General features: G+C 42.8%; 1 protein-coding gene across 1 annotated transcript in view; it reads left to right on the top strand.

Annotated features, from left to right (window-relative positions):
* The window catches only part of RBM18 (RNA binding motif protein 18), a 311,856-nt gene that overhangs the window by 50,965 nt on the left and 233,374 nt on the right, over window positions 1-27,517 (top strand). Inside the window, exon 3 of the mRNA XM_053695613.1 lies at window positions 4,391-4,517. Coding sequence (XP_053551588.1) covers window positions 4,391-4,517 — 127 coding nt within the window. The remainder of the gene's footprint in view (window positions 1-4,390; window positions 4,518-27,517) is intronic.

Raw genomic sequence — 27,517 nt, 5'->3', positions numbered from 1 at the left:
CATAACAAGTTCCTAAGGTTCGCCTCTCTGGGCAAACACTTTCAGTTTGTGGCTCTTCCTTTTGGTCTTGCCACTGCTCCCAGAGTCTTCACAAAAGTTCTGGGATCTCTGTTGGCGGTACTTCGTTCTTGAGGCATTGCTGTGGCACCCTATCTGGACGACATTATTGTCCAGGCACAGTCCTTCCATCTGCCGGAATCCCACACAAGCATGGTTTTATCCTTTCTTCCCTCTCACGGGTGGAAGGTAAATTTACAAAAGAGCTCTCTTATCACAAGTACAAGGGTAACTTTCTTGGGAACCGTAATAGATTCTCTGACAATGAAGATCTTTCTGTCAGGAAATCAAATATTATCGATACTTGTCGAGTACTTCAGTCCACTCCTCGGCCATTAGTGGCTCAGTGCATGGAGGTGTACTGATGGTGGCGGCAATGGACATCATTCCATCTCAGACCTCTGCAGTTATGCATGCTCAGGCGGTGGAACGGAGATTATACCAATTTGTCCCCTCAAATACTACTGGCGCAGGAGACCAGGGATTCTCTTCTATGGTGGTTGTCTCTGGATCATCTCTCCCAGGGAACCTTCTTTCGCAGGCCTTCCTGGGCGATTGTGACAACAGATGCCAGCCTTCAGGGGTAGAGAGCAGTCTGGGGCTTGCTAAAAGATCAGGGAGTTTGGACTCTGTCAGAGTCTGTTCTTTCCATAAACATCCTGGAGCTGAGAGCGATATTCAGTGCTCTTCTGAACTGGCCTCAGTTAGCTTCGGTCCAATTCATCAGGTTCCATTCGGACACCAAAATGTTAGTAGCTTATATCAATCATCAAGGAGGAACGAGGATTTCCTTAGCGATGAGAGAGGTATCCAAGATAATTCAGTGGGCAGAAACCCACTCTTGTTGTCTGTCGGCAATCCACATCCCAGGGGTGAACAACTGGGAGGCGGACTTTCTGAGCAGGCAGACCTATCACCCGGGGGAGTGGGAACTCCATTCGGAAGTGTTTTTCAGACTGATCCGCAAGTGTGGCCATCCGGAATTAGATCTCATGGCATCGTGTCAGAATGCCAAGCTCCCGAAATACGGATCGAGTTCCAGGGATCTCCAGGCGGAAATAATAGATGCCTTGGCGGTTACTTGGACCTTCGGTCTAGCATACCTATTCCCTCCGTTTGCGCTTCTTCCTCGGGTGATTGCTCGAATCAAGCAGGAGAAGGCATCGGTGATACTCATTGCACCGGCCTGGTCTCGCAGGATTTGGCATGCAGATCTGGTGGATATGTCATCTCATCCATCTTGGAGTCTTCCACTGAGGAAGGACCTGTTAATTCAAGGTCCCTTCCTGCATCCAAATCTAGTTTCTCTGAAGCTGACTGCTTGGAGATTGAACGCTTAATTCTGTTAAAGCAGGGTTTTTCTGATTCGGTCATTGAGATTATGATCCAGGCTCGTAAACCTGTGACCAGAAAGATTTATTATGAGATATGGCGTAAATATCTATATTGGTGTGAATCCAAAGGTTGCTCATGGAGTAGAGTTAGGATTCCTAGGATTTTGTCTTTTCTCCAAGAGGGTTTGGAGAAAGGATTATCGACAAGTTCTTTGAAGGGTCAGATTTCTGCTTTATCTATTTTGTTGCATAAATGTCTGGCAAATGTTCCAGATGTTCAATCTTTTTGTCAGGCCTTGGTTAGAATAAGGCCTGTGTTCAAACCATTTACTCCTCCATGGAGTTTGAATTTAGTTCTTAATGTTCTCCAACGGCCTCCGTTTGAGCCTATGCATTCCTTAGATGTTGAGTTGAAATCTTGGAAAGTTGTATTTCTTGTTGCTATTTCTTCTGCTCGTAGAGTCTGTGAACTCTCTGCATTGCAGTGTGAATCTTCTTACCTTATCTTCCATTCAGATAAGGTAGTTTTGCGTACTAAGTTAGGATTTCTTCCTAAGGTTGTTTCTGACAGGAACGTTAACCAGGAGATTGTTGTTCCTTCCTTGTGTCCTAATCCTCCTCAGAAGGAACGGCTTTTGCACAATTTGGACGTGGTTCGTGCTTTAAAGTATTATCTACAGGTGACTGAAGATTTTCGTCAGTCTTCCACTTTGTTTGTGGTTTTCTCAGGAAAACGTAAGGTTCAGAAAGCTACGGATACTTCCCTTTCTTTTTGGCTGAAGAGTATCATTCGATTTGAATATGAGACTGCTGGACAGCAACCTCCAGAGAGAGTTACGGCTCATTCCACGAGGGCTGTTGTTTCCTCATGGGTATTAAAAAATTAAGCTTCTGTGGAACAGATTTGCAAGGCTGCAACTTGGTCCTCTCTTCACACTTTTTCAAAGTTTTACAAATGTGATACTGTTGCCTCAGCTGAGGCCGCCTTTGGGAGAAAGGTTCTTCAAGCAGTGGTGCCTTTCATTTAGGTTCCCTATCTTGTCCCTCCCGTATCATCTGTGTACTCTAGCTTTGGTATTGGATCCCATTAGTAATTAAGATGATCCGTGGACTCATTGTGTCATTTAAAAAGAAAACAAAATTTATGCTTACTTGATAAATGTATTTATTTTTTGACATGAGTCCACGGCCCGCCCTGTTGTTATTAGAGACAGGTTGTTGGGTTTTGTAAACTTCAGACACCTCTGCACCTTATTACTTCCTTTCTCTCCTTGACTTCGGTCGAATGACTGGGTTGGGAGTGAAGGGAGGTGATATTTATCAGCTCTGCTGTGGTGCTCTTTGTCGGCTCCTGCTGACCAGGAGGTGAATATCCCTTTAGTAATTAAGATGATCCGTGGACTCATTGTGTCAAAAAAGAAATACATTTATCAGGTAAGCATACATTTTGTTTTTCTACTGTCATTTAAATTAGGCTCCTTGTCACTATGGGTCCAGTTGACCCTCTGTCAGAGAACCTAAATAGATAGTGTGTGATGGTTTAGTGTAGACCACTGGTTTTCAAACCTGTCCTCAAGCCTCCCCAACAGGCCAGGTTTTCTGGATTTTCTTGGATGAGAGCAGGTAAAATAACCAGGTTTACTAATCAGCTGATTGTTTTCCCTGTGCCCTAATTCAGATATCCTCAAGATGGGGCCTATTAGGGAGATCTGAGGACAGGTTTGAAAACCAGTGGTGTGGACTGTCTGTCTTTTTAGTCTGAGATGATTTTTATAGAATCATTTTAAGTAGAGATAAAAAAGACAGGGTCCATATAATACAAGTGTATGTTTAATAAAATGGCTTTAGTAAGTTGGTGCTACAGAGTACTGACCATCAAGTGAGCCTGTTGGTGTGCCCAGTGATGAGCTTTAGGTTGATCACAAATAAAATTAACTTACGTCTCTGCCGTCTACATTAAAGGGATATATCTGAAAATGTTATGATTCATATAGACTAGGATGCAATTTTAAACAACTTTCTGATTTACTTCTATATTCTAATTTGCTTTGTTCTCTTGGTATCCATGGTTAAAAACATACCTAGGTATGTTCAAGGAGCTGGGAGCTAGCTGCTGATTGGTGGCTGCACATATTTACCTCCTTGTTATTTTTATTACCAATGTGTTCAGCTTGCCCCCATGCATGCATTGCTGCTCCTTCAATAACGGATACCAAGAAAACGAAGACAATTTTATAATAGTAGTTAATTGGAAAATTGTTTAAAATTGTATGCTCTATCTGAATCGTGAAAGAAATCAATTTGGGTTTCATGTCCCTTTAAGATCTAAAACAAGTATTTGAGGCGAGATGCTGGAGACTTCCACAAGCTATACTAGGCAGGACTTGGGAGTGTTGAGAAGGGTTTTCTTAGCAGGGAAGTATTCCAAAAAGTTTGTTCAAATGAAATCAGCTTGGGAATTTCCCAAGCCAAACTCATGATAATGAGTCTTTCATGGAGGTCTGCAAAATGGGAGCTTAGTATGCAGCACTGCACATGATAAATAATTTCCAGGTGGTTAAAGATCATGGAGGTTTCATTTATAAGATAAGTTGGTCACTCAGTAAAAGTGACCAATGTATACAACTGAGGCTTGAGATTGTTTGTTTTTATTTGGTTTACTGGTAGAGCTTTGTCTAGTACTTAACGTGAGAAGCAAATTAGGATGTAGCTGGTGTTTGGGAAAGTGGATTATTTGCAAAACAATGTTTATTTGCGTGTGCGTCTTTAGATTGCTTTATTATTATTTTTATGTGATCAGTTATTTAGAAAATACCAAAAATGGAAAAATAATATTACAATATTAATATCTTCATTACTAAATACATTTAGGGAAAAGTATTTGTTTTGAAAGTATAACAATAATTTATTAAGCATTATTTCCCTTACTATACTAGCGATTTGTGTCTTCTATTTACTAGCGTGCATTTTTTTTCTTCTTTCTTTTTTGCGGTATCCAGGTATCATTTGTTGAAGCTGCTACAGAAATTTGGGAATGTGAAGCAGTTTGATTTCCTGTTCCACAAGTCTGGACCACTGGAAGGACAGCCACGGGGTTACTGTTTTGTGAACTTTGAGACAAAAACGGTAAGAATATTAAAGGGAGATCAAACACTAGACAAATGCTAGATAGAATTAGTTTAGTCTAAGAATAACATGTAGCTGTATTTGTTAAGGTTTTATTAGCTGTTTAAATAGTGACAAAATAAGTGTTAAGTTTTAGTCTATAAAACAGCTGAGCTTCCATGTTGTAACTTAGGTTACCTTCTCTGCTGTGGCCAATTAGAGACAGTTATAAATAGGTCACTAGAGTGTGCAGCCAATGGCTGAGGGGAATATAACAGTGTTCTGCACCTCCATTTCTAACAGGAACTAAAGAGCTCACAAATTTAGATGTAATTACAGGAAAAGGGGAGGAAATAAATAATGAAAGTATATTGCAAAGTCACTCATGGTTAGTGTTTGGCTGAAGCCATTTATTATCAATCAACTGTGTTTACTCTTTTTAAATCATAATGACAACAGAAACTACTCAAATGACCCTGATCAAAAGTTTACATACCCTGGTGATTTTGGCCTGATAACATGCACACAAGTTGACACAAAGGGGTTTGAATGGCTATTAAAGGTAACCATCCTCACCTGTGATCTGTTTGCTTGTAATTAGTGTGTGTGTATAAAAGGTTAATGAGGCATGGGGAAAGCAAAAGAATTGTCAAAGGATCTGCGAGAAAAGGTAGTTGAACTGTATAAGACAGGAAAGGGATATAAAAAGGTATCCAAGGAATTGAGAATGCAAATCAGCAGTGTTCAAACTCTAATCAAGAAGTGAAAAATAAGGGGTTCTGTTGAAACCTAACCATGGTCAGGTAGACCAACTAAAATTTCAGCCACAACTGCCAGGAAAATTGTTCGGGATGCAAAGGCAAACCCACAAATAACTTCTGGTGAAATACAGGACATGTGGTGTGGCGGTTTAAAGATGCAAAATAAGGAGGCATTTGAAGAAAGGTGGGCTGCATGGTCGAGTCGCCAGAAGAAAGCCATTACTATGCAAATGCCACAAAGTATCCCGCTTACAATATGCCAAACAGCACAGAGACAAGCCTCAAACCTTCTGGCACTTTGACAGATCCCTCTGTCAGTACTGGAAGGGTTAACTTTGTTCAGCTTTGAGAAACTATTTTCTGAAAACAGGTTTCCTGACATCAGCTATTGTTTACTGTAATTAAGTTTAAGTGATAAGCGTTCACATTGTTTAATCAGACTGCCAGGTGTCAAGAAGGACTCCCTTGTTTTCTTGTGTTTAATTATTTATTTGGTTAAGTAATGCAATTCTATTGTATCCTGTAAAAGGGCATCTTCCCTCTAGCTAATGTACTATCTTCTTCCAACCCCCCATCTGGTCTCCTAGGGAGTGTCAACCAGGTGGGAGACTTGCATAAATACTGGGCATATAGCCCTCAATAAAACACATTCTGTTTTACTCTCAAGATGGAGCTTGGTCTCATGTTTGGGGGGAATTAACTGGGTTCGTGTGTTGCTGATCCTGTATTCAGGGCATCTTTCATCTGGTATTAACCCTTGATATCCTGGTTATACCATAACAACTGGTGGCAAGCGACGGGATGGTCCTCATCGCCCAGAAGAGCAACTACACATCCGGACCTAATTGGAGTACCGTATGAAAGGCTGAAAAGAGCTACCCTTAAAGACCTGCTAGAACAACGGGGCCGACAAGCCAGTAACCTCAGGAAGAGGGAGATTATTACAATACTGACCGAGATGGACGGAGTACCAGAGCCCGAAGGAACCAAGGAGCCAAGCATATCAGATAGAACCCCCGAAGAAGCAAGCTTTGACCGGGCGGGTAAAATAAGACTGGCACATTATGGCCCCAACCTGTCTGCCGAAATTATCGACCGGGTCATAGCAGCTGTGGAGGCCAACCTACTTCGCCAAAGCGGTATTGCAGCAGCCCAAGTCACAGCAACCCTAGTGGAAAAGAGAAAAGTAAATTTTGCAGCTTTTAAAAACTTCCTGGAAACAGAAGGAGAGATTGATGGGTACCTTGCGGATTTTGAGAGGCAATGTGCCCTACACAAGGTACCCGCAGAGGACTGGGTCACGATATTATCCTGAAAATTATCCGGCCAGGCCAGCGAGGCTTTTTGGGCCATTCCAGATGAGGAAGTCGGGGATTATAATGCTGTAAAAGAGGCTCTGCTCTCCAGGTATGCGCTTACACCGGAGGCTTACAGGAGACGGTTCAGAGACACTGTTAAACTAGCTGGAGATTCCTACATTGAGTGGGCATGTAAGGTGCACCGCACAGCAGCTTACTGGATGGCGGGGTGCCAAGCCGTATCTGGGGAAGAGGTGCTGCAGCTATTCCTGTTGGAACATTGCTTTGACAAGTTATCAGCAGGAGTTAGAGAGTGGGTTCGGGACCGTAAACCCTCCACCCTGCATGAAGCTGCTCGCCTGGCAGATGAGTATACGGATGCCAGCAAACTAGACACTGCTACCACTAAGATCCCTGCCAGAGTGGAGTACAGACCCACAGGCACCCCAGCAGCTACCAGTTACCAACCCCCGGCGCCCCGCTCTACCACACCGCCTTCAGCCATGAAACTATCCTCAGACAGCCCGGTTCAACTCACGGGACTACTCACAGCCTATTCGGTGCTTTCGATGTAAGCGACTAGGGCACAAAAGACCAGAGTGTCCCCTAAACACAGCGAACCAAGCACAGTCCTGGAGGAGACCCGCTGGCGGAAACCCACGTAACCCTCAGCCTGCTGCCCACTGCATAGAGGAGGAAGAATGCTGGGGCATCCTACATGAAGCAGACCCCGTGCAAGCTGCCCACCGGGATAACCGGCAACAGCACCAGCAACTGGTTAAAGTGAATGGGAAGGAGGTCAGTGGTCTACAGATACTGGTGCTATCATGACCTTGCTCCAAAAGAACTTGGTGTCTGAGAACCAGCACACCGGAGACACTGTGGCTGTGACGGTAGCAGGGGGCGCTGTTTTCCGCCTACCTGTTGCCCGGGTACATTTGGATTGCGGAGTGGGCGCTAGACATGTGAATGTGGGGGTCATGAAGGACTTACCAGCTGATGTTCTCCTTGGCAATAACTTGGCCCCCCTTGTTTCTGCCTACGCTCCCATGGGTCCCGCCGATGTTAACCCTGTGCCTGCCCGGATCCGTGCCGCCGAGACCAACCTACCTGCTGCTAAGCCCCAGGACGCTGAGCTCAATAAATCTCTATCCGCTATTGATACGTGGAAGTCCAGTTACAACGCGCTGATAAAGGAGAAGAGTCAAGTAGAGGATGAAATGGTCACGTTAAACAATCACGTAATGATGCTAGCGGGAGAGAAGAGGAGCGCAGAGGAAAAAGCGCGTTTAGAACGGGAATCTCTGCTAGACAAGCTGCACCGCCAGACCGCAGAAAACACCAGCTTCAGAGTGGAACATGAAACATTAAAGACAAACTTAGCGACACTGGAGGAGAAGCTGACGCTGGCTCATAGTGAGGTGCAGCAACTCAAGGGCACACTATGTCAGTATGAAGGGCTTGTGGATACTTATAAAGAGCAGGTACAAAAAACTCGTAGAGAAGCCGATGAGATTTGTCTCCAACTGGAAAGAAGCATCTCTGAAAACAAAAACTTGAAGGAATGTTTAGCCCTGGTCTGGGCACTGAAGAAGTTGAACACTTATTTATACGGACAGGAATTCTATCTCATAACGGGAATGCAGATGGATTGTCCCGGCAAACTGACATTCCTACCACCTCCTAGTCCGTCATCCCCAAGTTGACCCGCCAAAGGGTCAAGCCGGGTCTGCCGGAGTGTCCCACCAGGAGGGAGCCGTGTGACAGACCCCTCTGTCAGTTTTGGAAGGGTTAACTTTGTTCAGCTTTGAGAAACTATTTTCTGAAAACAGGTTTCCTGACATCAGCTATTGTTTACTGTAATTAAGTTTAAGTGATAAGCGTTCACATTGTTTAATCAGACTGCCAGGTGTCAAGAAGGACTCCCTTGTTTTCTTGTGTTTAATTGTTTATTTGGTTAAGTAATGCAATTCTATTGTATCCTGTTAAAGGGCATCTTCCCTCTATCTAATGTACTATCTTCTTCCAACCCCCCATCTGGTCTCCTAGGGAGTGTCAACCAGGTGGGAGACTTGCATAAATACTGGGCATATAACCCTCAATAAAACACATTCTGTTTTACCCTCAAGATGGAGCTTGGTCTCATGTTTGGGGGGAATTAACTGGGTTTGTGTGTTGCTGATCCCGTATTCAGGGCATCTTTCATTTGGTATTAACCCTTGATATCTGGGTTATACCATAACAGGCACAAAGTCATTTGGAGTGATGAGACCAAAACTGAGCTTTCTTTTTAAAGACACGATGAGTCCACGGATCATCTTCATTACTTATGGGATATTCACCTCCTGGTCAGCAGGAGGAGGCAAAGAGCACCACAGCAGAGCTTTTAAATAGCTCCTCCCTTCCCTCCCACCCCAGTCATTCTCTTTGCCTACGTTGGTGATAGGAAGAGGTAAAGTGAGGAGTTAGTATAGATTCTTCAATCAAGAGTTTATTATTTTTAAAGTAGTGCAAGATTGTGCTGCTTTGTTCTAGGGTGTAGCCGCAGTCCATATCAGTCTCTTAAGTAGAGCTTTTGGTGGCTTTAGAGCAATGGGAACTGGTGGGACATAATTCTCACTGCGCCTCCCATACATTCTGTGGCCCTTATTCTGATAGCCTAAGCAAACTTAATTCAGGCTCTATCATTTTCTACAGGGCTATAGGAGGGAGAGGACCACTTAAACCTGCTGGACTGTCCTGCTGTCGGACAGCATTAAGGTAAGTGCTGACTTTTTTATTCTGGGAATATCAAAGACTCAGAGGAGAGTGGGCACTTTAATCAGATTAACACCTAAGGCTCAGAAAGATGGAGCTCTTTGTGATTGGGACATTATGCTCTCTAAGTATGGAGGGTTGTGTTGACAGCTTAAGTACAGGCACTGGGGCTGGGAGTTAAGCTAATTTTTTTTCACTTTTGTTTGTTTATTTCACTATGTGAAGCCGGTCGGGTGGTGTGCTTTTACTGATGCCCACGATGGGTGGGACTATGGTTTTGTGCACTTTCTAATACACTGCACAGTTTTCAGTCCTTGTCTGGGCACGGAGCAGTTCCGGGTATACTGTGGAGCATCGCATTAGAACCGCATGGTCTTTTCACTCAGAGCAAGCGGTTGCGTAGTGTTTTAAAGCCCTTGTCATCGTCAGACTGCTTAGAGATCACTGGAAGATAGAGCAGCGGATCTGGGTGGCAGGTAAGCGCCTCAGCAGAGCTACTGAGGCGTAGTGGTGTCTGAATATTATTATATTTAACAGATACGTGTTTCTCTCTGCAAGGAAAATAGTTTCCATTTGAATTTTAAAGTCACAGTATCTTTTTCAGACGTTCAAAAAATTTTGAGCTAAATTGATCTATTTAAATTCTGTTGTTTATTTTGGGACACATTTTCTTCTACCTGCAGTAAAAATGTTTATTTCTAAATTTTAAAGGGCCTGTATCAGTATTTTTGTAATAAGATTTTTGTATAAAGGTAAAGTTTTATTACATTGTTATTCTACTGTGCTTCAACACAGGAGCTGTACAAAATGTTACTTGCTCCATGTGTTTGGATGTCAATGTGGAACCACCAGTTCCTTTTTGTCCCTCATGTATTCAGAGGGCTTTAAGTTATAGAGAAAAGATTTTTCATGAACAAGATTTTTCAAAAGCGGATGCTTCTCAGGAGTCTAATGACGAGATTCAGAGTATGCCGCAGCTTTCTCCCCAAGCGTCCCAAACTTTAACGCCCGCACAAGCAGTGCCCTGTTCTTCTGCTCTAGCACCTGCTGGAGTTACTTTAAAAGACATAGCTGCGCTCATGTCTTCCACAATTTCTGATGCGTTGTCTGCTTTTCCTATGCTACAAGGCAAACGTAAGAGGAAAGACAACCATATTATCAGTTAGGTTTCTGATGCCATGGTGGCAGTCTCGGATGTACCCTCCCAGGAACTGAGATGGTGGATATAGAGGTTCTATCAGAAGGTGAAATTTCAGATTCAGAGAGTTCATTGCCTTTGACTGATGCAGAGGTTGTCTCTTTCAGATTTAAACTAGAACACCTCCGCCTGTTACTTAGGGAGGTTTTGGTTACCTTAGACGACTGTGATTCCACAGTAGTGGTCGCTCCTGCGAAGTCGAGTAATTGGACAGATATTTTGAAGTTCCTTCTTACTCAGATGTTTTTCTGGTTCCTAAGCGAGCTTCGGAGATTGTTTCTAAGGATTGGGAGAGACCAGGTATTCCCTTCTCGCCATCTCCTATTTTCAAGAAGATGTTTCCTATAGCTGACGCTGTCAGGGAAGCTTGGCAAACAGTTCCTAAGGTGGAAGGGGCTATTTCCACCTTAGCCAAGCGAACTACTATTCCCATTGAGGATAGTTGTGCTTTTAAAGATCCCATGGACAAGAAGTTGGAGGGTCTACTTAAAAAGATTTATGTTCACCAGGGTCTGCTTTTGCAGCAGGCTGCGTGTATTGCTACTGTCACTAGCAGCTTATTGGTTTGATGCTCTGTCCGAGTCTCTCAAGACTGAGACTTCCTTAGAGGAGATCTAGGATTAAATCTCTGAAGTTAGCTAATGCCTTTATTACGGGCGCTTCTCTGCAAATTACTAAATTAGCAGCTAAGAGTTTGGGATTCTCTATCCTAGTCTGCAGAGCTTTATAGTTAAAACCTTGGTCTGCGAACGTGTCATCTAAGTCTAAGCTTCTAGCGATTCCTTACAAGGGGAAGACCTTGTTTGGACCTGGCCTGACAGAAATTATCTCTGATATCACGGGTGGTAAGGGTCATCTCCTTCCTCAGGATAAGAGAAACAAGCAGAAAGGACGGCAGAGTAATTTTTGTTCCGTTCGAAATTTCAAGGGAAATTCTTTCTCTTCCTCCTCTAAATCAGAACAATCTAAGCCTACTTGGAGACCCAACCAGTCTTGGAACAAGGGTAAACAATCCAAGAAGCCTGCGGTTGAATCCAAAACAGCATGAAGGACATTCCCCCGATTCGGGACGTTCAGGATCCCTGGGCAATAGAAATAGTGTCTCATGGATACAAACTGGAGTTCAAAAGTTTTCCTCCCCGAGGAAGATTTCTTCTTTCAAGATTATCTGCAAACCAGATAAAAAAGAGGCGTTCTTACATTGTGTAAGAGACCTCTCCTCCTTGGGAGTGATTTATTCCCGTTCCAGTACAGGAACAGGGGGCAGGGTTTTTATTCAAATCTGTTTGTGGTTCCCAAAAAGGAGGGAACTTTCAGACCTATCTTAGACCTCAAGAGTCTAAATAAGTTTCTCACAGTTCCATCATTCAAGATAGAAACTATTCGTACCATTCTTCCATTGATCCAGGAGGGTCAATTTATGATGACAGTGGATTTAAAGGATGCATATCTACATGTTCCTATCCACAGAGATCATCACAGGTTCCTGAGGTTTGCCTTTCTGGACAAACACTTTCTCTTTGCTCTTCCTTTCGGCAGTTAAACATGCTCAGGCAGTGGAATGGAGATTATGCAGACTTGTCTCCTCGAATAACCCTAGAACAGGAGACGAGGGACTCTCTTCAATGGTGGTTGTCTCTGGATCATCTATCCCAGGGAACCTGCTTTTGCAGACCGGCCTGGGTGATTGTGACAACAGACGCCAGCCTTCTAGGGTGGGGAGCTGTCTGGGGTCCCCTAAAGGCTCTGGGACTATGGACTCGGGCAGAGTCTGTTCTTCCTATAAACATCCTGAAACTAAGAGCGATCTTCAATGCACTTCTGGCCTGGCCTCAGTTGGCTTTGGCCCAGTTTATCAGATTCCAGTCGGACAACGTCAGTGGCTTACATCAATCATCAGGGAGGAACGAGGAGTTCCTTAGCGATGACCGAGGTAGCCAAGATAATCCGGTGGGGCGGAGGCACATTCTTGCCATCTGTCAGCGATCCACATCCCAGGGGTGGACAACTGGGAGGCGGATTTTCTGTGCAGAATTTTCATCCGGGAGAGTGGGAACTCCATCCAGAAGTGTTCTCCAACTTGATTCTCAAATGGGGTTGGCCGGAGTTAGATCTCATTGCATCCATGCCGAAATTGCACATATTGTCCCAATACCTTCCAGATCAATCAAATTCAAGACAGATTCGGTAAAATACATCTAATAAAATATCATATTACATGCAATACAACAAGTGTAATATATGTACTACAATGCAGCTGTAAGCTGAACTACGTAGGAATGACCTCACGCCCGCTCAAGAAAAGAGTGGGAGAACATATGTGCAACATCAGAAATGCCGAATCTGATCTGAGAAAAGGCAAAAAAATCACACAAATAGCTAAACATTTCCTTTACAAACACAGTTCCAATACTGAGTTTTTGTCTTTCTTTGGCTTAGGAAAAGTATCATTAGGCATTAGAGGTGGAGACTTAGAAGATGCATTACTACAGGTAGAATGCAAATGGATCTATTTGCTTAATTCTGTTAATCCACATGGTCTAAATGAAAATAACAACTACTATGTATTTTTACCCAAATAATTGACGAATGTGTTCATTATAAATCATATTGACAATACAAAAAATATGTGGTGATATCCTTCACAAACTCCCCTTAGGTTAAATTATATAACCTAGATATATACCTATAACTACACCAAATATATTCATTAGTTATTAATATCTACTATTTTATCCCAGCTGAGGCTATGACAGATATTTGCCAAACGTTTACTCTCTTCCCCGCTTTTTTAATTTTATTTCTATGTTTCTTTATAAATTTAGCAATGTATCATGTTTACATATTTATTCTAACTTAATAACCAATTTAGGGATTGTATATATTTTCATAATTCCTATTATCACTTACTGTCATCATAATTTTCCTATCAAGTATCACCTTAGTCGTATTCACTTCTATTCACACTCCCTTATCTACACACTTGTATCACTTTTAATCCCATCACCATTCGGCATCCATATCACCACAACCATTTTCACTTTCCCCAGCTTAACGTTCAAACTGTCACACCATTCACATACCCCTATATTTCACTTGACCATAGAGTTTATCATAGTATCCTGTATATTTCATTCATTCATCACTAACATCATCACACACTCTCATTTTATTATTCACAATCTTTTTCCCGTTGTTTCTTTGTTAAGTCATTCGAGCAACATCCACTTCATAATCACGAATTCGGACCTCTACATATAGAATATTCTTATGTCACATTTTTATAGTCTCAATATTTGATTCTAATTATCACTCACAAGAGTCACCCACCCAATTTATTCGCTGTATTTTATATAATTCACTAATACATTTTATAGTTTTAACCTTACCGCCTTTTTTTAGTCAATTTTTAAAACCAAGTACGTAGAAAAATACAGGCAAATGACACCCGTCTCAATGAGGAATTTATGGGATAGTCGTCTCAAGTATCCAATACAAGCAATACTTATTAATTTAAGGATAGTTTTAGAGATCAAACTTAAGTTTCATACAAAAATCTAATGCTGTCTCTTTAATGCTCAATATACATACTTGTTCCGGCAACATATACATAATAAATATATTCCCTATCAAAACTTTCAAATAACCAATCATAAAGGACCCGATTGCTTACATTAAAAGAATATATGTTACGACTTGGTTCTTATCTTTTTTATTTATCACAAAAATCAAAGATGATGCAGGGATCCAATTATAAACCGAGTTAACTATTTTTCATTGATCGACAGCCTCAGGAGCCAATAGCCACTATTTCACATAAGAGAACTTAGCGAGGATGACGTACGGACATGAAAGCCGAAGGTAGTACAAGATTGACAGTTCTTTTGGCCAATAGTAACTCAATCACAAAAAGGAAACCAGGCAACGGAACCAATATGACGGACAGAGCTGAGAACCAATGACAGCCTAATGATGAAACAATATTGACAGTATTCCTAGCCAATCACAGCGACTGGATAACGAAGAACGTTCAGTATTATAATAAGAATATATTTTGGGGATAATGACTATATTATCACACAAGGGAAAATAAGATTATCCTTAAAATAAATACAGAATGTAAGCCACACAAAAAAACAATTGTATTTAACACATCAATACTAACAATTAATTACGGCAAACTGACCAATCAGAATTCAGCATTAACATACACCTACTCTCTCCACCAATCAATGAACTGAAAAAACCAAGCCTCCCATCAGCAGCCAATCCGCTCATACCTAAGGGTATTTAAACCTCAAGAAGACAGAGTGAGACTGCCCTTTGATACAGCCACCACGGCGAAACACGTCAGTGGCATCCCCCTTTCTTCCCTTCCTGTTGTTTTTAATTTTTGATCTACTACCTAACATAAAATGACTACTTAATATCGAATGATAGATTAACCGCTTCGGCGGCCCTAACTTATTTCGATTGTACTGCGCAATAGTATCAGCCTGACCAACTGTGCTCTTTATTATTTCCTAACTAATGACATAGATTACTAATAACGATAATAATGAGGTATAGTGGTTAGGCTTTTCCTAGCCTTGGTACTGGTCACTTATAACGGTATTAAAAGGTAAAATAGTTATTTTGATTACGCTACGTAACAATATCAGCCTGACCAACTGTGCTCTTTATTACTTCCGAACCAACGACATAGATTACTAATAACGGTAATAATGAGGTATAGTGGTTAGGCTTTTCCTAGCCTTGATACAGGTTACTCACCACGGTATTAAAAGGTAAAGTAGTTAGGTTTTTCCTAACTCCGATATTGGTCTCTCCAAAGATTACTTAGTGTCCAAATCACCCCAAGGATATAACAAGGTATGATAGTTAGGCTTTTCCTAACTTAGACACACTTTACTTACCACGGTAATAAAAGGTAAAGTAGTTAGGTTTTCCTAACTCAGGCATTGGTCTCCTTTTAGCTGACCACACTATCCTAACTACCCACACGATAATAACATGGTATAGAAGTCGAACTATCAATAGATCACAATTTTTGGTACTAACAAGGTAACCAGTCAGGCTTTTCCTGATGAGCAAGTGGACACCAACAAATATCTAGTTTATTAACAAGTGGCTTTTCACAGTATCAATAAGGCGCTAATCGACATCTTTTGATATACACCAGTAGGATTCACGTCTCCAGTATATGTGACTACTAGTTAGTGCGACTACCCACTGGTCTGCCAGACCTCTATATAATAGGATAACTCTATATACTACGATATTGCAGTTTCCTACAAATCCAAATCTAGCAGACAGTAATATATATTAGGGGTGCTTTATCACGGATTTACGTCTCATATATACTGACAGTCTGTCCAAGCCGAACCCTGGTATCAAAGGCCAGAATTTGGATGTCCCCAATGCCAGAACACACTGATAAGTAACTACTTGTCACAAACCACAAGTGGTAGTCCCATCAACCATTGAGTACTATATTTATGATAATTGTATTCACATAGTTCTATACACTGTGTATCAGTACCCTGAGTTTTTTGTTATGTATCATACATCTGAGTGGACCCAGATAATGTACAATTACCCTGGTTGACTGACGAGTACCCACATTGGTAATCGTAGCTAGTCACTATCACATGTGACTTAATACTGATCCTTACAAAGCTATATTATCTCCTATAGGCTAGTAATCACACTCTCTGACTATAGGGTAGTAGATCAAATTGGATTTAAAATGTGTGTTAATTCCCTGTTTTTAAAATGATCTAGTAAAAGTTATATTTTAGCATTATTTCTTGTCGTAATTTCTACACGTTCATGAGTGCTATATTTGTACCCTTTCGTCAGTTCTTTACTGATTCTCTGTACAGTTTGCTAGTAGGTACAAGCACCAACCCCTAATAGATTGTTAATATTTGAATATATCGAGACTTAACATACCCACCACTATGGGGCAAAAGGGAACGTTCACTATATATCATTAATTCTGAGTAGTGCCATTGTTTCTTTCCTATTGATCTCATGGCATCTCGTCAGAATGGCAAGCTCCCAAAATACGGGTTGAGGTCCAGGGATCCCCAAGCGGAACTGATAGATGCTCTGGCGGTTCCTTGGTCCGAGGGGTCAGTCCGAGACTTCATAGAGACCATGATTCAGGCTTGCAAGCCTGTCACTTGAAGGATTTACCATAAGATATGGCGTAAATATCTCTATTGGTGTGAATCCAAGGGCTACTCATGGAGTAGAGTTAAGATTCCCAGAATTTTGTCTTTTCTCCAAGAAGGTTTGGAGAAGGGTTTATCGACAAGTTTCCTAAAGGGTCAAATCTCTGCTTTATCTATTTTGTTACACAAATGTCTGGCAGATGTCCCAGATGTACAATATTTTTGTCAGGCCTTAGTTAGGATCAGACTTGTGTTCAAACCAGTTACTCCTCCATGGAGTCTGAATTTCTTCAAGGGGCCCCCGTTTGAGCCTATGCATTCCTTAGATATTAAGTTATTATCTTATTATTTTTATTCTTATCAGGTATTTGTAGAGCGCCAACAGATTTTGCGGCGCTGTGAACAAAATCGGTATACAGGATAGCTTTTGCAGGGATCAAGTTGGTAGAGGGCCCTGCCGAGAGTTTCACTGTTGTAGTCAGCTCTTATGAAGGCGATCTGCAAACAGCTGGGCTCATAGGCTTACATTCTAAGGGGTTCAAGGGGAAAGCAATGGAGTTAGGAAAGGTTAGTGTTGGTTGTAAGCATCCTTGAATAGTAGAGTTTTTAGGGAGCGCTTGAAGCTGTTAAAACTAGGGGAGAGTCTTGTGGAGCGAGGCAGGGAGTTCCACAAGTTGGGGGCCAGTCTGGAGAAGTCCTGTAAACGGGAATGTGAGGAAGTAACAAAAGAGGAGGAGAGGAGGAGATCCTGAGCTGATCGAAGGGGATGGGAGGGAGAGTATCTGGAGAAAAGTTCTGAAATGTAGGGGGGAGCAGTGCAGTTGAGAGCTTTGTATGTCAGAGTGAGGATTTTGTGTTTAATCCTAGAGGCAAGAGGAAGCCAGTGGAGTTATTGACAGAGAAGCGCAGCAGATGAAGATCGACGAGTAAGGAAGATTAGCCTGGCAGAGGCATTCATAATGGATTGTAAAGGAGCTATGCGGCAGCTAGGTAGACCAGAGAGGACGGAGTTGCAGTAGTCGAGGCAGGAAAGGATGGGAGAGTGGATTAAAATCTTAGTTGTATCTTGTGTAAGGAAATGTCTAATTTTAGAGATGTTTTTAAGGTGGAAGCAGCAGGCTTTAGCCAAGGACTGAATTTGAGGAGTGAAATAAAGATCTGAGTCAAGTGTGACCCCAAGACATCGGGCATACGGGGTAGGAGTAATGATGGAATTATCAACAGTTATAGAAAATTTGGGGGTGGAGACATTGGAAGAAGGGGGAAAAATAAGGAGTTCAGTTTTGGAGAGATTTAGATTAAGGTAGTGAGAGGACATCCAAGATGACATATGAGAAAGACAGTTAGTGACACGGGTTAGTAAGGAAGGAGGTAGGTCTAGTGCAGAGAGGTAGATTTGGGTGTCATCGGCATACAAATGATATTGAAACCCATGGGACTTTATTAAGGAATCTAATAATGACGTGTAGATTGAAAAGAGAAGGGGACAGAGGCTTGAGGTACCCCAACAGAAAGTGGTAACAGGGCAGAGGATGCTCTGGAGAAGGCTACACTAAATGTACGGTTAGTCAGATAGGAAGAGAACCACGAGAGAGCTGTGTCACAGATGTTGAAGGGTTTGGAGCAGCAGAGGGTGGTTAACAGTGTCAAAGGCTGCAGACAGGTCAAGGAGGATAAAGCAGAGAGAAGTGGCCTTTGGATTTTGCTGTAAGTAGGTCGTTGGTAACCTTGACAATTGCTGTCTCTGTAGAGTGATGTGGACGAAATCCAGATTGCAGTGGGTCAAGAAGAGAGTTTAGTGTAAGGAAATGGGATAGACGTGTGTATACTAGCTTTTCTAGGAGCTTTGAGGCAAGAGGGAGTAGGGAAATAGGGCGGTAGTTGGATGGGGAGGTTTGATCGAGGGAAGGTTTTTTGAGGATAGGTGTGACCATTGCATGTTTTAGAGATAAAGGAAATATACCAGTGCTGAGGGAGAGGATGAAAATGTGTGTGAGTATGGGAGTGAGGGTAGCAGAGAGGGAGGGGAGTAGCTGTGAGGGGATGGGGTCGAGGGGACAGGTAGTGAGGTGGGAGGACAGTATAAGGGCAGAAACTTCATCCTCGTTAACATGGGCAAAAGAGCTCCATTTTTGGATATTTGGGTTTTGGATGATTGTGAGCTTTTGAGGGGGTGAGAGATTGGTAGTATGTTGAGAGCTGATTTCACTTCTGATGGAGTCAATTTTGTTTTTGAAGTGGCTGGCAAAATCTTGAGCTGAGAGAGAGATTGTATTAGGAGGTGGGGGTTTTGGGTTAGAGGAAAGAGTAGAGATGAGATTAGAGAAGTATTGTTGCTTTTAGAGATTAAGGGCAGAATAGTAGGAGTTCAGGATGAACTTGTAGTGAAGAAAATCAGCTGAACTCCGAGATTTCCTCCAGTGTCGCTCAGCAGTACGGGAACATCTGCGTAGGTACTGTGTCAGAGGAGTATGCCAGGGCTAAGGATGAGAGTGTGGTTTCAGAGCTATGGTTGGAGGGGCCAGATTGTCAATGACGGATGTAAGTGTGGAGTTATAGTGGCAGATAGATTGGTCAGGGCAGGAAAAGGAGGTGATGGATGAGAGGAGAGGTTTGAGAGAAATAGCGAGCTGTTGCAGATCTAATGACTTAGTGCTTCTGTGAAATTTGGTGTGAGGGGTAGAGAGGGGGAGTTTTAGGTAGGGAAGTGATGTTACAAGTTAGGAGATGGTGGTTAGAGAGAGGAAAAGGGGAGTTTGTTAAATTTGAGATAGTTCATCGATAGGTGAAAATCAGGTCAAGGGAATGACCATCTTTGTGAGTGGGAGAGTCAGTCCATTGTGACAGGCCGGAAGAGGAAGTGAGTTGAAGAAGTTGTTTTGCAGATGAGGCAGTGGGATTGTCAAGAGGGATGTTAGTCGCCAAGAATGAGGGCAGGGGTGTCTGAGGAAAGGAAATAAGGAAGCCAGGCAGCAAAGTGATCTAAAAATTGAGTTGGGGAGCAGTATATGACTGCAGCACGTATAGAGAGGGGAGAGAATAACCGAATCATGTGTGCTTCAAATGAAGAAAATGTGAGTGAAGAGAAGGGCTGTATTTGTTGATAGGTGCAACAAGAGGAAAGTAAAATACCAACACCACCTCCTTGTCTATTGCCAGACCTAGGAGTGTGGCTGAAATGGAGACCCCCATGTGACAGTGCAGAAGTGGATGCTGTGTCTGAAGCAGAGAGCCAGGTTTCTGTAAGAGCCAGAAGGTTAAGAGAGTGGGGGATAAAGAGATCATGGATAGAAGTGAGCTTGTTGCAAACAGAGTGAGAGTTTCAGAGTGCACAAGTGAAGGGGCAGGTGGTTTTAGATGTAAGAGGAATGTGGTTCAGATTACCATAGTTTTGTTTATGAAGTCTATTGAAATGCACACAAGGATGTGAAAGGCTAGGAGGTTGTGAGGGACCAGGATTAGGGGAGATGTCGCCAGCAGCTAGTATGAGCAAGAGGGAGAGTGACATGAGATGAGAAGCAGATTTGCAGTAGTGAGAATTTGGGCTGAAGTGCAGGGGGGAGAGAGAGTGTTTAGGAATAGGTAAAGTTCATGAGTACAAAAGTAAGGTGAGTATAAGAGAGATGGGCTAATGAACAGTGCATGTGGAGAGGGAGAAGGAGTAATTGAGTAATGTAGTTTGTTATAGAGACAAGAGGTAGCAAAAAGGAATATGAAGATATTGAGCATTATTATGAAAGTGGGAACCAAGTAAACACATAAGACACAGTGTTACAGCAGCACTTGCAAAAAGATACGAGATACATAAAACATAGTATTACAAGAGTACTTGCCTTGTGTCTTGCCCCTTGCCCAATCCTTGTTCAATTCTTGTATAATTCTTAAAAATTAGTGCCTCACTTATAAAATGTTCACTTTAGAAATGTGAACATATCCTATTGTTAAAATGTACACAGCCCTGTAAGCAATGCACCTCCCAAACTAGTGTGGAATATATACAGGCAGGGCAGTCAGCTGAGTCCACTAAATTTAGTTGATTGCTAATCAAAGACAATCTTGGAAAGTTTTATTTCTTGTTGCTATTTATTCAGCTCGTAGAGTGTCTGAGCTGTCGGCGTTGCAATACACTTCCCCTTATCTTATTTTCCATTCAGATAAGGTAGTTTTGCGTACTAAGCTAGGTTTTCTTCCTAAGGTTGTTTCAGATAGGAACATTAACCAGGAGATTGTGGTTCCTTCCTTGTGTCCTAATCCTTCTTCTCAGAAAGAACGTCTTTTGCACAATTTGGACGTGGTCCGTGCTTTAAAATTGTATTTACAAGCACCTAAGGATTTTCGTCAGTCCTCTTCTTTATTTGTAATTTTCTCTGGAAAACGTAAGGGTCAGAAAGCTACAGCTACCTCTTTCTTTTTGGCTGAATAGTATCATCCGTTTTGCATATGAGACTGCTGGACAGCAGCCTCCTGAGAGAGTTACGGCTCATTCCACTAGGGCTGTTGCTTCTTCATGGGCATTCAAAAATTAAGCTTCTGTAGAACAGATTTGCAAGGCTGCAACTTGGTCCTCTCTTCACACTTTTTCTAAATTCTATAAATTTGATACTTTTGCCTCGGCTGAGGCTGCTTTTGGGAGAAAGTATCTTCAATCAGTGGTGCCTTTCGTTTAGGTTCCCTGTCTTGTCCCTCCCTTATCGTCTGTGTACTCTAGCTTGGGTATTGTATCCCATAAGTATTGAAGATAATCCGTGGACTCATCGTGTCTTTAAAAAGAAAAGAAAATTTATGCTTACCTGATAAATTTGTTTCTTTTTAGACACAATGAGTCCACGGCCCGCCCTGTTCTTTTAAGACAGGTTGTTAGTTATTGTAAACTTCAGACACCTCTGCACCTTAGCTTTTCCTTTCTCTTCCTAACTTCGGTCGAATGACTGGAGTGAGAGGGAAGGGAGGAGCTATTTAACAGCTCTGCTCTGGTGCTCTTTGCCCTCCTCCTGCTGATCAGGAGGTGAATATCCCATAAGTAATGAAGATGATCCGTGGACTCATCGTATCTAAAAAGAAACAAATTTATCAGGTAAGCATAAATTTTCTTTTCTCCAACATAGGTGTGTCCGGTCCACGGCGTCATCCTTACTTGTGGGATATTCTCTTCCCCAACAGGAAATGGCAAAGAGCCCAGCAAAGCTGGTCACATGATCCCTCCTAGGCTCCGCCTACCCCAGTCATTCTCTTTGCCGTTGTACAGGCAACATCTCCACGGAGATGGCTTAGAGTTTTTTAGTGTTTAACTGTAGTTTTTATTATTCAATCAAGAGTTTGTTATTTTAAAATAGTGCTGGTATGTACTATTTACTCAGAAACAGAAAAGAGATGAAGATTTCTGTTTGTATGAGGAAAATGATTTTAGCAACCGTTACTAAAATCCATGGCTGTTCCACACAGGACTGTTGAGAGGAATTAACTTCAGTTGGGGGAACAGTGAGCAGTCTCTTGCTGCTTGAGGTATGACACATTCTAACAAGACGATGTAATGCTGGAAGCTGTCATTTTCCCTATGGGATCCGGTAAGCCATGTTTATTAAGATAGTAAATAAGGGCTTCACAAGGGCTTATTAAGACTGTAGACTTTTTCTGGGCTAAATCGATTCATTATTAACACATATTTAGCCTTGAGGAATCATTTAATCTGGGTATTTTGATAAGATTATATCGGCAGGCACTGTTTTAGACACCTTATTCTTAGGGGCTTTCCCAAATCATAGGCAGAGCCTCATTTTCGCGCCGGTGTTGCGCACTTGTTTTTGAGAGGCATGACATGCAGTCGCATGTGTGAGGAGCTCTGATACATAGAAAAGACTTTCTGAAGGCGTCATTTGGTATCGTATTCCCCTTTGGGCTTGGTTGGGTCTCAGCAAAGCAGATACCAGGGGCTGTAAAGGGGTTAAAGTTAAAAACGGCTCCGGTTCCGTTATTTTAAGGGTTAAAGCTTCCAAATTTGGTGTGCAATACTTTTAAGGCTTTAAGACACTGTGGTGAAATTTTGGTGAATTTTGAACAATTCCTTCATATTTTTTCGCAATTGCAGTAATAAAGTGTGTTCAGTTTAAAATTTAAAGTGACAGTAACGGTTTTATTTTAAAAAGTTTTTTGTACTTTGTTATCAAGTTTATGCCTGTTTAACATGTCTGAACTACCAGATAGACTGTGTTCTGAATGTGGGGAAGCCAGAGTTCCTTCTCATTTAAATAAATGTGATTTATGTGACAATGACAATGATGCCCAAGATGATTCCTCAAGTGAGGGGAGTAAGCATGGTACTGCATCATTCCCTCCTTCGTCTACACGAGTCTTGCCCACTCAGGAGGCCCCTAGTACATCTAGCGCGCCAATACTCCTTACTATGCAACAATTAACGGCTGTAATGGATAATTCTGTCAAAAACATTTTAGCCAAAATGCACACTTATCAGCGTAAGCGCGACTGCTCTGTTTTAGATACTGAAGAGCATGACGACGCTGATAATAATGGTTCTGAAGGGCCCCTAAACCAGTCTGATGGGGCCAGGGAGGTTTTGTCTGAGGGAGAAATTACTGATTCAGGGAACATTTCTCAACAAGCTGAACCTGATGTGATTACGTTTAAATTTAAGTTGGAACATCTCCGCATTCTGCTTAAGGAGGTATTATCCACTCTGGATGATTGTGACAAGTTGGTCATCCCAGAGAAACTATGTAAAATGGACAAGTTCCTAGAGGTCCCGGGGCTCCCAGAAGCTTTTCCTATACCCAAGCGGGTGGCGGACATTGTAAATAAAGAATGGGAAAGGCCCGGTATTCCTTTCGTCCCTCCCCCCATATTTAAAAAATTGTTTCCTATGGTCGACCCCAGAAAGGACTTATGGCAGACAGTCCCCAAGGTCGAGGGAGCGGTTTCCAGTTTAAACAAACGCACCACTATACCCATAGAAGATAGTTGTGCTTTCAAAGATCCTATGGATAAAAAATTAGAAGGTTTGCTTAAAAAGATGTTTGTTCAGCAGGGTTACCTTCTACAACCAATTTCATGCATTGTCCCTGTCGCTACAGCCGCGTGTTTCTGGTTCGATGAGCTGGTAAAGGCGGTCGATAGTGATTCTCCTCCTTATGAGGAGATTATGGACAGAATCAATGCTCTCAAATTGGCTAATTCTTTCACCCTAGACGCCACTTTGCAATTGGCTAGGTTAGCGGCTAAGAATTCTGGGTTTGCTATTGTGGCGCGCAGAGCGCTTTGGTTGAAATCTTGGTCAGCTGATGCGTCTTCCAAGAACAAGCTACTTAACATTCCTTTCAAGGGGAAAACGCTGTTTGGCCCTGACTTGAAAGAGATTATCTCTGATATCACTGGGGGTAAGGGCCACGCCCTTCCTCAGGATCGGCCTTTCAAGGCCAAAAATAAACCTAATTTTCGTCCCTTTCGTAGAAACGGACCAGCCCAAAGTGCTACGTCCTCTAAGCAAGAGGGTAATACTTCTCAAGCCAAGCCAGCTTGGAGACCAATGCAAGGCTGGAACAAGGGAAAGCAGGCCAAGAAACCTGCCACTGCTACCAAGACAGCATGAAATGTTGGCCCCCGATCCGGGACCGGATCTGGTGGGGGGCAGACTCTCTCTCTTCGCTCAGGCTTGGGCAAGAGATGTTCTGGATCCTTGGGCGCTAGAAATAGTCTCCCAAGGTTATCTTCTGGAATTCAAGGGGCTTCCCCCAAGGGGGAGGTTCCACAGGTCTCAGTTGTCTTCAGACCACATAAAAAGACAGGCATTCTTACGTTGTGTAGAAGACCTGTTAAAAATGGGAGTGATTCATCCTGTTCCATTAGGAGAACAAGGGATGGGGTTCTACTCCAATCTGTTCATAGTTCCCAAAAAAGAGGGAACGTTCAGACCAATCTTAGATCTCAAGATCTTAAACAAGTTTCTCAAGGTTCCATCGTTCAAAATGGAAACCATTCGAACAATTCTTCCTTCCATCCAGGAAGGTCAATTCATGACCACGGTGGATTTAAAGGATGCGTATCTACATATTCCTATCCACAAGGAACATCATCGGTTCCTAAGGTTCGCATTCCTGGACAAGCATTACCAGTTCGTGGCGCTTCCTTTCGGATTAGCCACTGCTCCAAGGATTTTCACAAAGGTACTAGGGTCCCTTCTAGCTGTGCTAAGACCAAGGGGCATTGCTGTAGTACCTTACTTGGACGACATTCTGATTCAAGCGTCGTCCCTTCCTCAAGCAAAGGCTCACACGGACATCGTCCTGGCCTTTCTCAGATCTCACGGATGGAAAGTGAACGTGGAAAAGAGTTCTCTATCTCCGTCAACAAGGGTTCCCTTCTTGGGAACAATAATAGACTCCTTAGAAATGAGGATTTTTCTGACAGAGGCCAGAAAAACAAAACTTCTAGACTCTTGTCGGATACTTCATTCCGTTCCTCTTCCTTCCATAGCGCAGTGCATGGAAGGGATAGGTTTGATGGTAGCGGCAATGGACATAGTTCCTTTTGCGCGCATTCATCTAAGACCATTACAACTGTGCATGCTCAGTCAGTGGAATGGGGACTATACAAACTTGTCTCCGAGGATACAAGTAAATCAGAGGACCAGAGACTCACTCCGTTGGTGGCTGTCCCTGGACAACCTGTCACAAGGGATGACCTTCCGCAGACCAGAGTGGGTCATTGTCACGACCGACGCCAGTCTGATGGGCTGGGGCGCGGTCTGGGGATCCCTGAAAGCTCAGGGTCTTTGGTCTCGGGAAGAATCTCTTCTACCGATAAATATTCTGGAACTGAGAGCGATATTCAATGCTCTCAAGGCTTGGCCTCAGCTAGCGAGGGCCAAGTTCATACGGTTTCAATCAGACAACATGACAACTGTTGCGTACATCAACCATCAGGGGGGAACAAGGAGTTCCCTGGCGATGGAAGAAGTGACCAAAATCATTCTATGGGCGGAGTCTCACTCCTGCCACCTGTCTGCTATCCACATCCCAGGAGTGGAAAATTGGGAAGCGGATTTTCTGAGTCGTCAGACATTGCACCCGGGGGAGTGGGAGTGGGAGTGCCCAAGTCACTCAACTGTGGGGCATTCCAGACATGGATCTGATGGCCTCTCGTCAGAACTTCAAAGTTCCTTGCTACGGGTCCAGATCCAGGGATCCCAAGGCGGCTCTAGTGGATGCACTAGTAGCACCTTGGACCTTCAAACTAGCTTATGTATTTCCGCCGTTTCCTCTCATCCCCAGGCTGGTAGCCAGGATCAATCAGGAAAGGGCGTCGGTGATCTTGATAGCTCCTGCGTGGCCACGCAGGACTTGGTATGCAGATCTGGTGAATATGTCATCGGCTCCACCATGGAAGCTACCTTTGAGACGAGACCTTCTTGTTCAAGGTCCGTTCGAACATCCGAATCTGGTCTCACTCCAGCTGACTGCTTGGAGATTGAACGCTTGATCTTATCGAAGCGAGGGTTCTCAGATTCTGTTATCGATACTCTTGTTCAGGCCAGAAAACCTGTAACTAGAAAGATTTACCACAAAATTTGGAAAAAATATATCTGTTGGTGTGAATCTAAAGGATTCCCTTGGGACAAGGTTAAGATTCCTAAGATTCTATCCTTCCTTCAAGAAGGATTGGAAAAAGGATTATCTGCAAGTTCCCTGAAGGGACAGATTTCTGCCTTGTCTGTGTTACTTCACAAAAAGCTGGCAGCTGTGCCAGATGTTCAAGCCTTTGTTCAGGCTCTGGTTAGAATCAAGCCTGTTTACAAACCTTTGACTCCTCCTTGGAGTCTCAACTTAGTTCTTTCAGTTCTTCAGGGGGTTCCGTTTGAACCCTTACATTCCGTTGATATTAAGTTATTATCTTGGAAAGTTTTGTTTTTGGTTGCAATTTCTTCTGCTAGAAGAGTTTCAGAATTATCTGCTCTGCAGTGTTCTCCTCCTTATCTGGTGTTCCATGCAGATAAGGTGGTTTTACGTACTAAACCTGGTTTTCTTCCAAAAGTTGTTTCTAACAAAAACATTAACCAGGAGATTATCGTACCTTCTCTGTGTCCGAAACCAGTTTCGAAGAAGGAACGTTTGTTGCACAATTTGGATGTTGTTCGCGCTCTAAAATTCTATTTAGATGCTACAAAGGATTTTAGACAAACATCTTCCTTGTTTGTTGTTTATTCCGGTAAAAGGAGAGGTCAAAAAGCAACTTCTACCTCTCTCTCTTTTTGGATTAAAAGCATCATCAGATTGGCTTACGAGACTGCCGGACGGCAGCCTCCCGAAAGAATCACAGCTCATTCCACTAGGGCTGTGGCTTCCTCATGGGCCTTCAAGAACGAGGCTTCTGTTGATCAGATATGTAGGGCAGCGACTTGGTCTTCACTGCACACTTTTACCAAATTTTACAAGTTTGATACTTTTGCTTCTTCTGAGGCTATTTTTGGGAGAAAGGTTTTGCAAGCCGTGGTGCCTTCCATCTAGGTGACCTGATTTGCTCCCTCCCATCATCCGTGTCCTAAAGCTTTGGTATTGGTTCCCACAAGTAAGGATGACGCCGTGGACCGGACACACCTATGTTGGAGAAAACAGAATTTATGTTTACCTGATAAATTACTTTCTCCAACGGTGTGTCCGGCCCACGGCCCGCCCTGGTTTTTTAATCAGGTCTGATAATTTATTTTCTTTAACTACAGTCACCACGGTATCATATGGTTTCTCCTATGCAAATATTCCTCCTTAACGTCGGTCGAATGACTGGGGTAGGCGGAGCCTAGGAGGGATCATGTGACCAGCTT

This window comes from Bombina bombina, chromosome 12 (assembly GCF_027579735.1).
Source record: "Bombina bombina isolate aBomBom1 chromosome 12, aBomBom1.pri, whole genome shotgun sequence".
Lineage (NCBI taxonomy): Eukaryota > Metazoa > Chordata > Amphibia > Anura > Bombinatoridae > Bombina > Bombina bombina.
The sequence above is the reverse complement of the archived record's forward strand: the minus strand, read 5'-3'. Positions and strand labels throughout refer to the sequence as shown.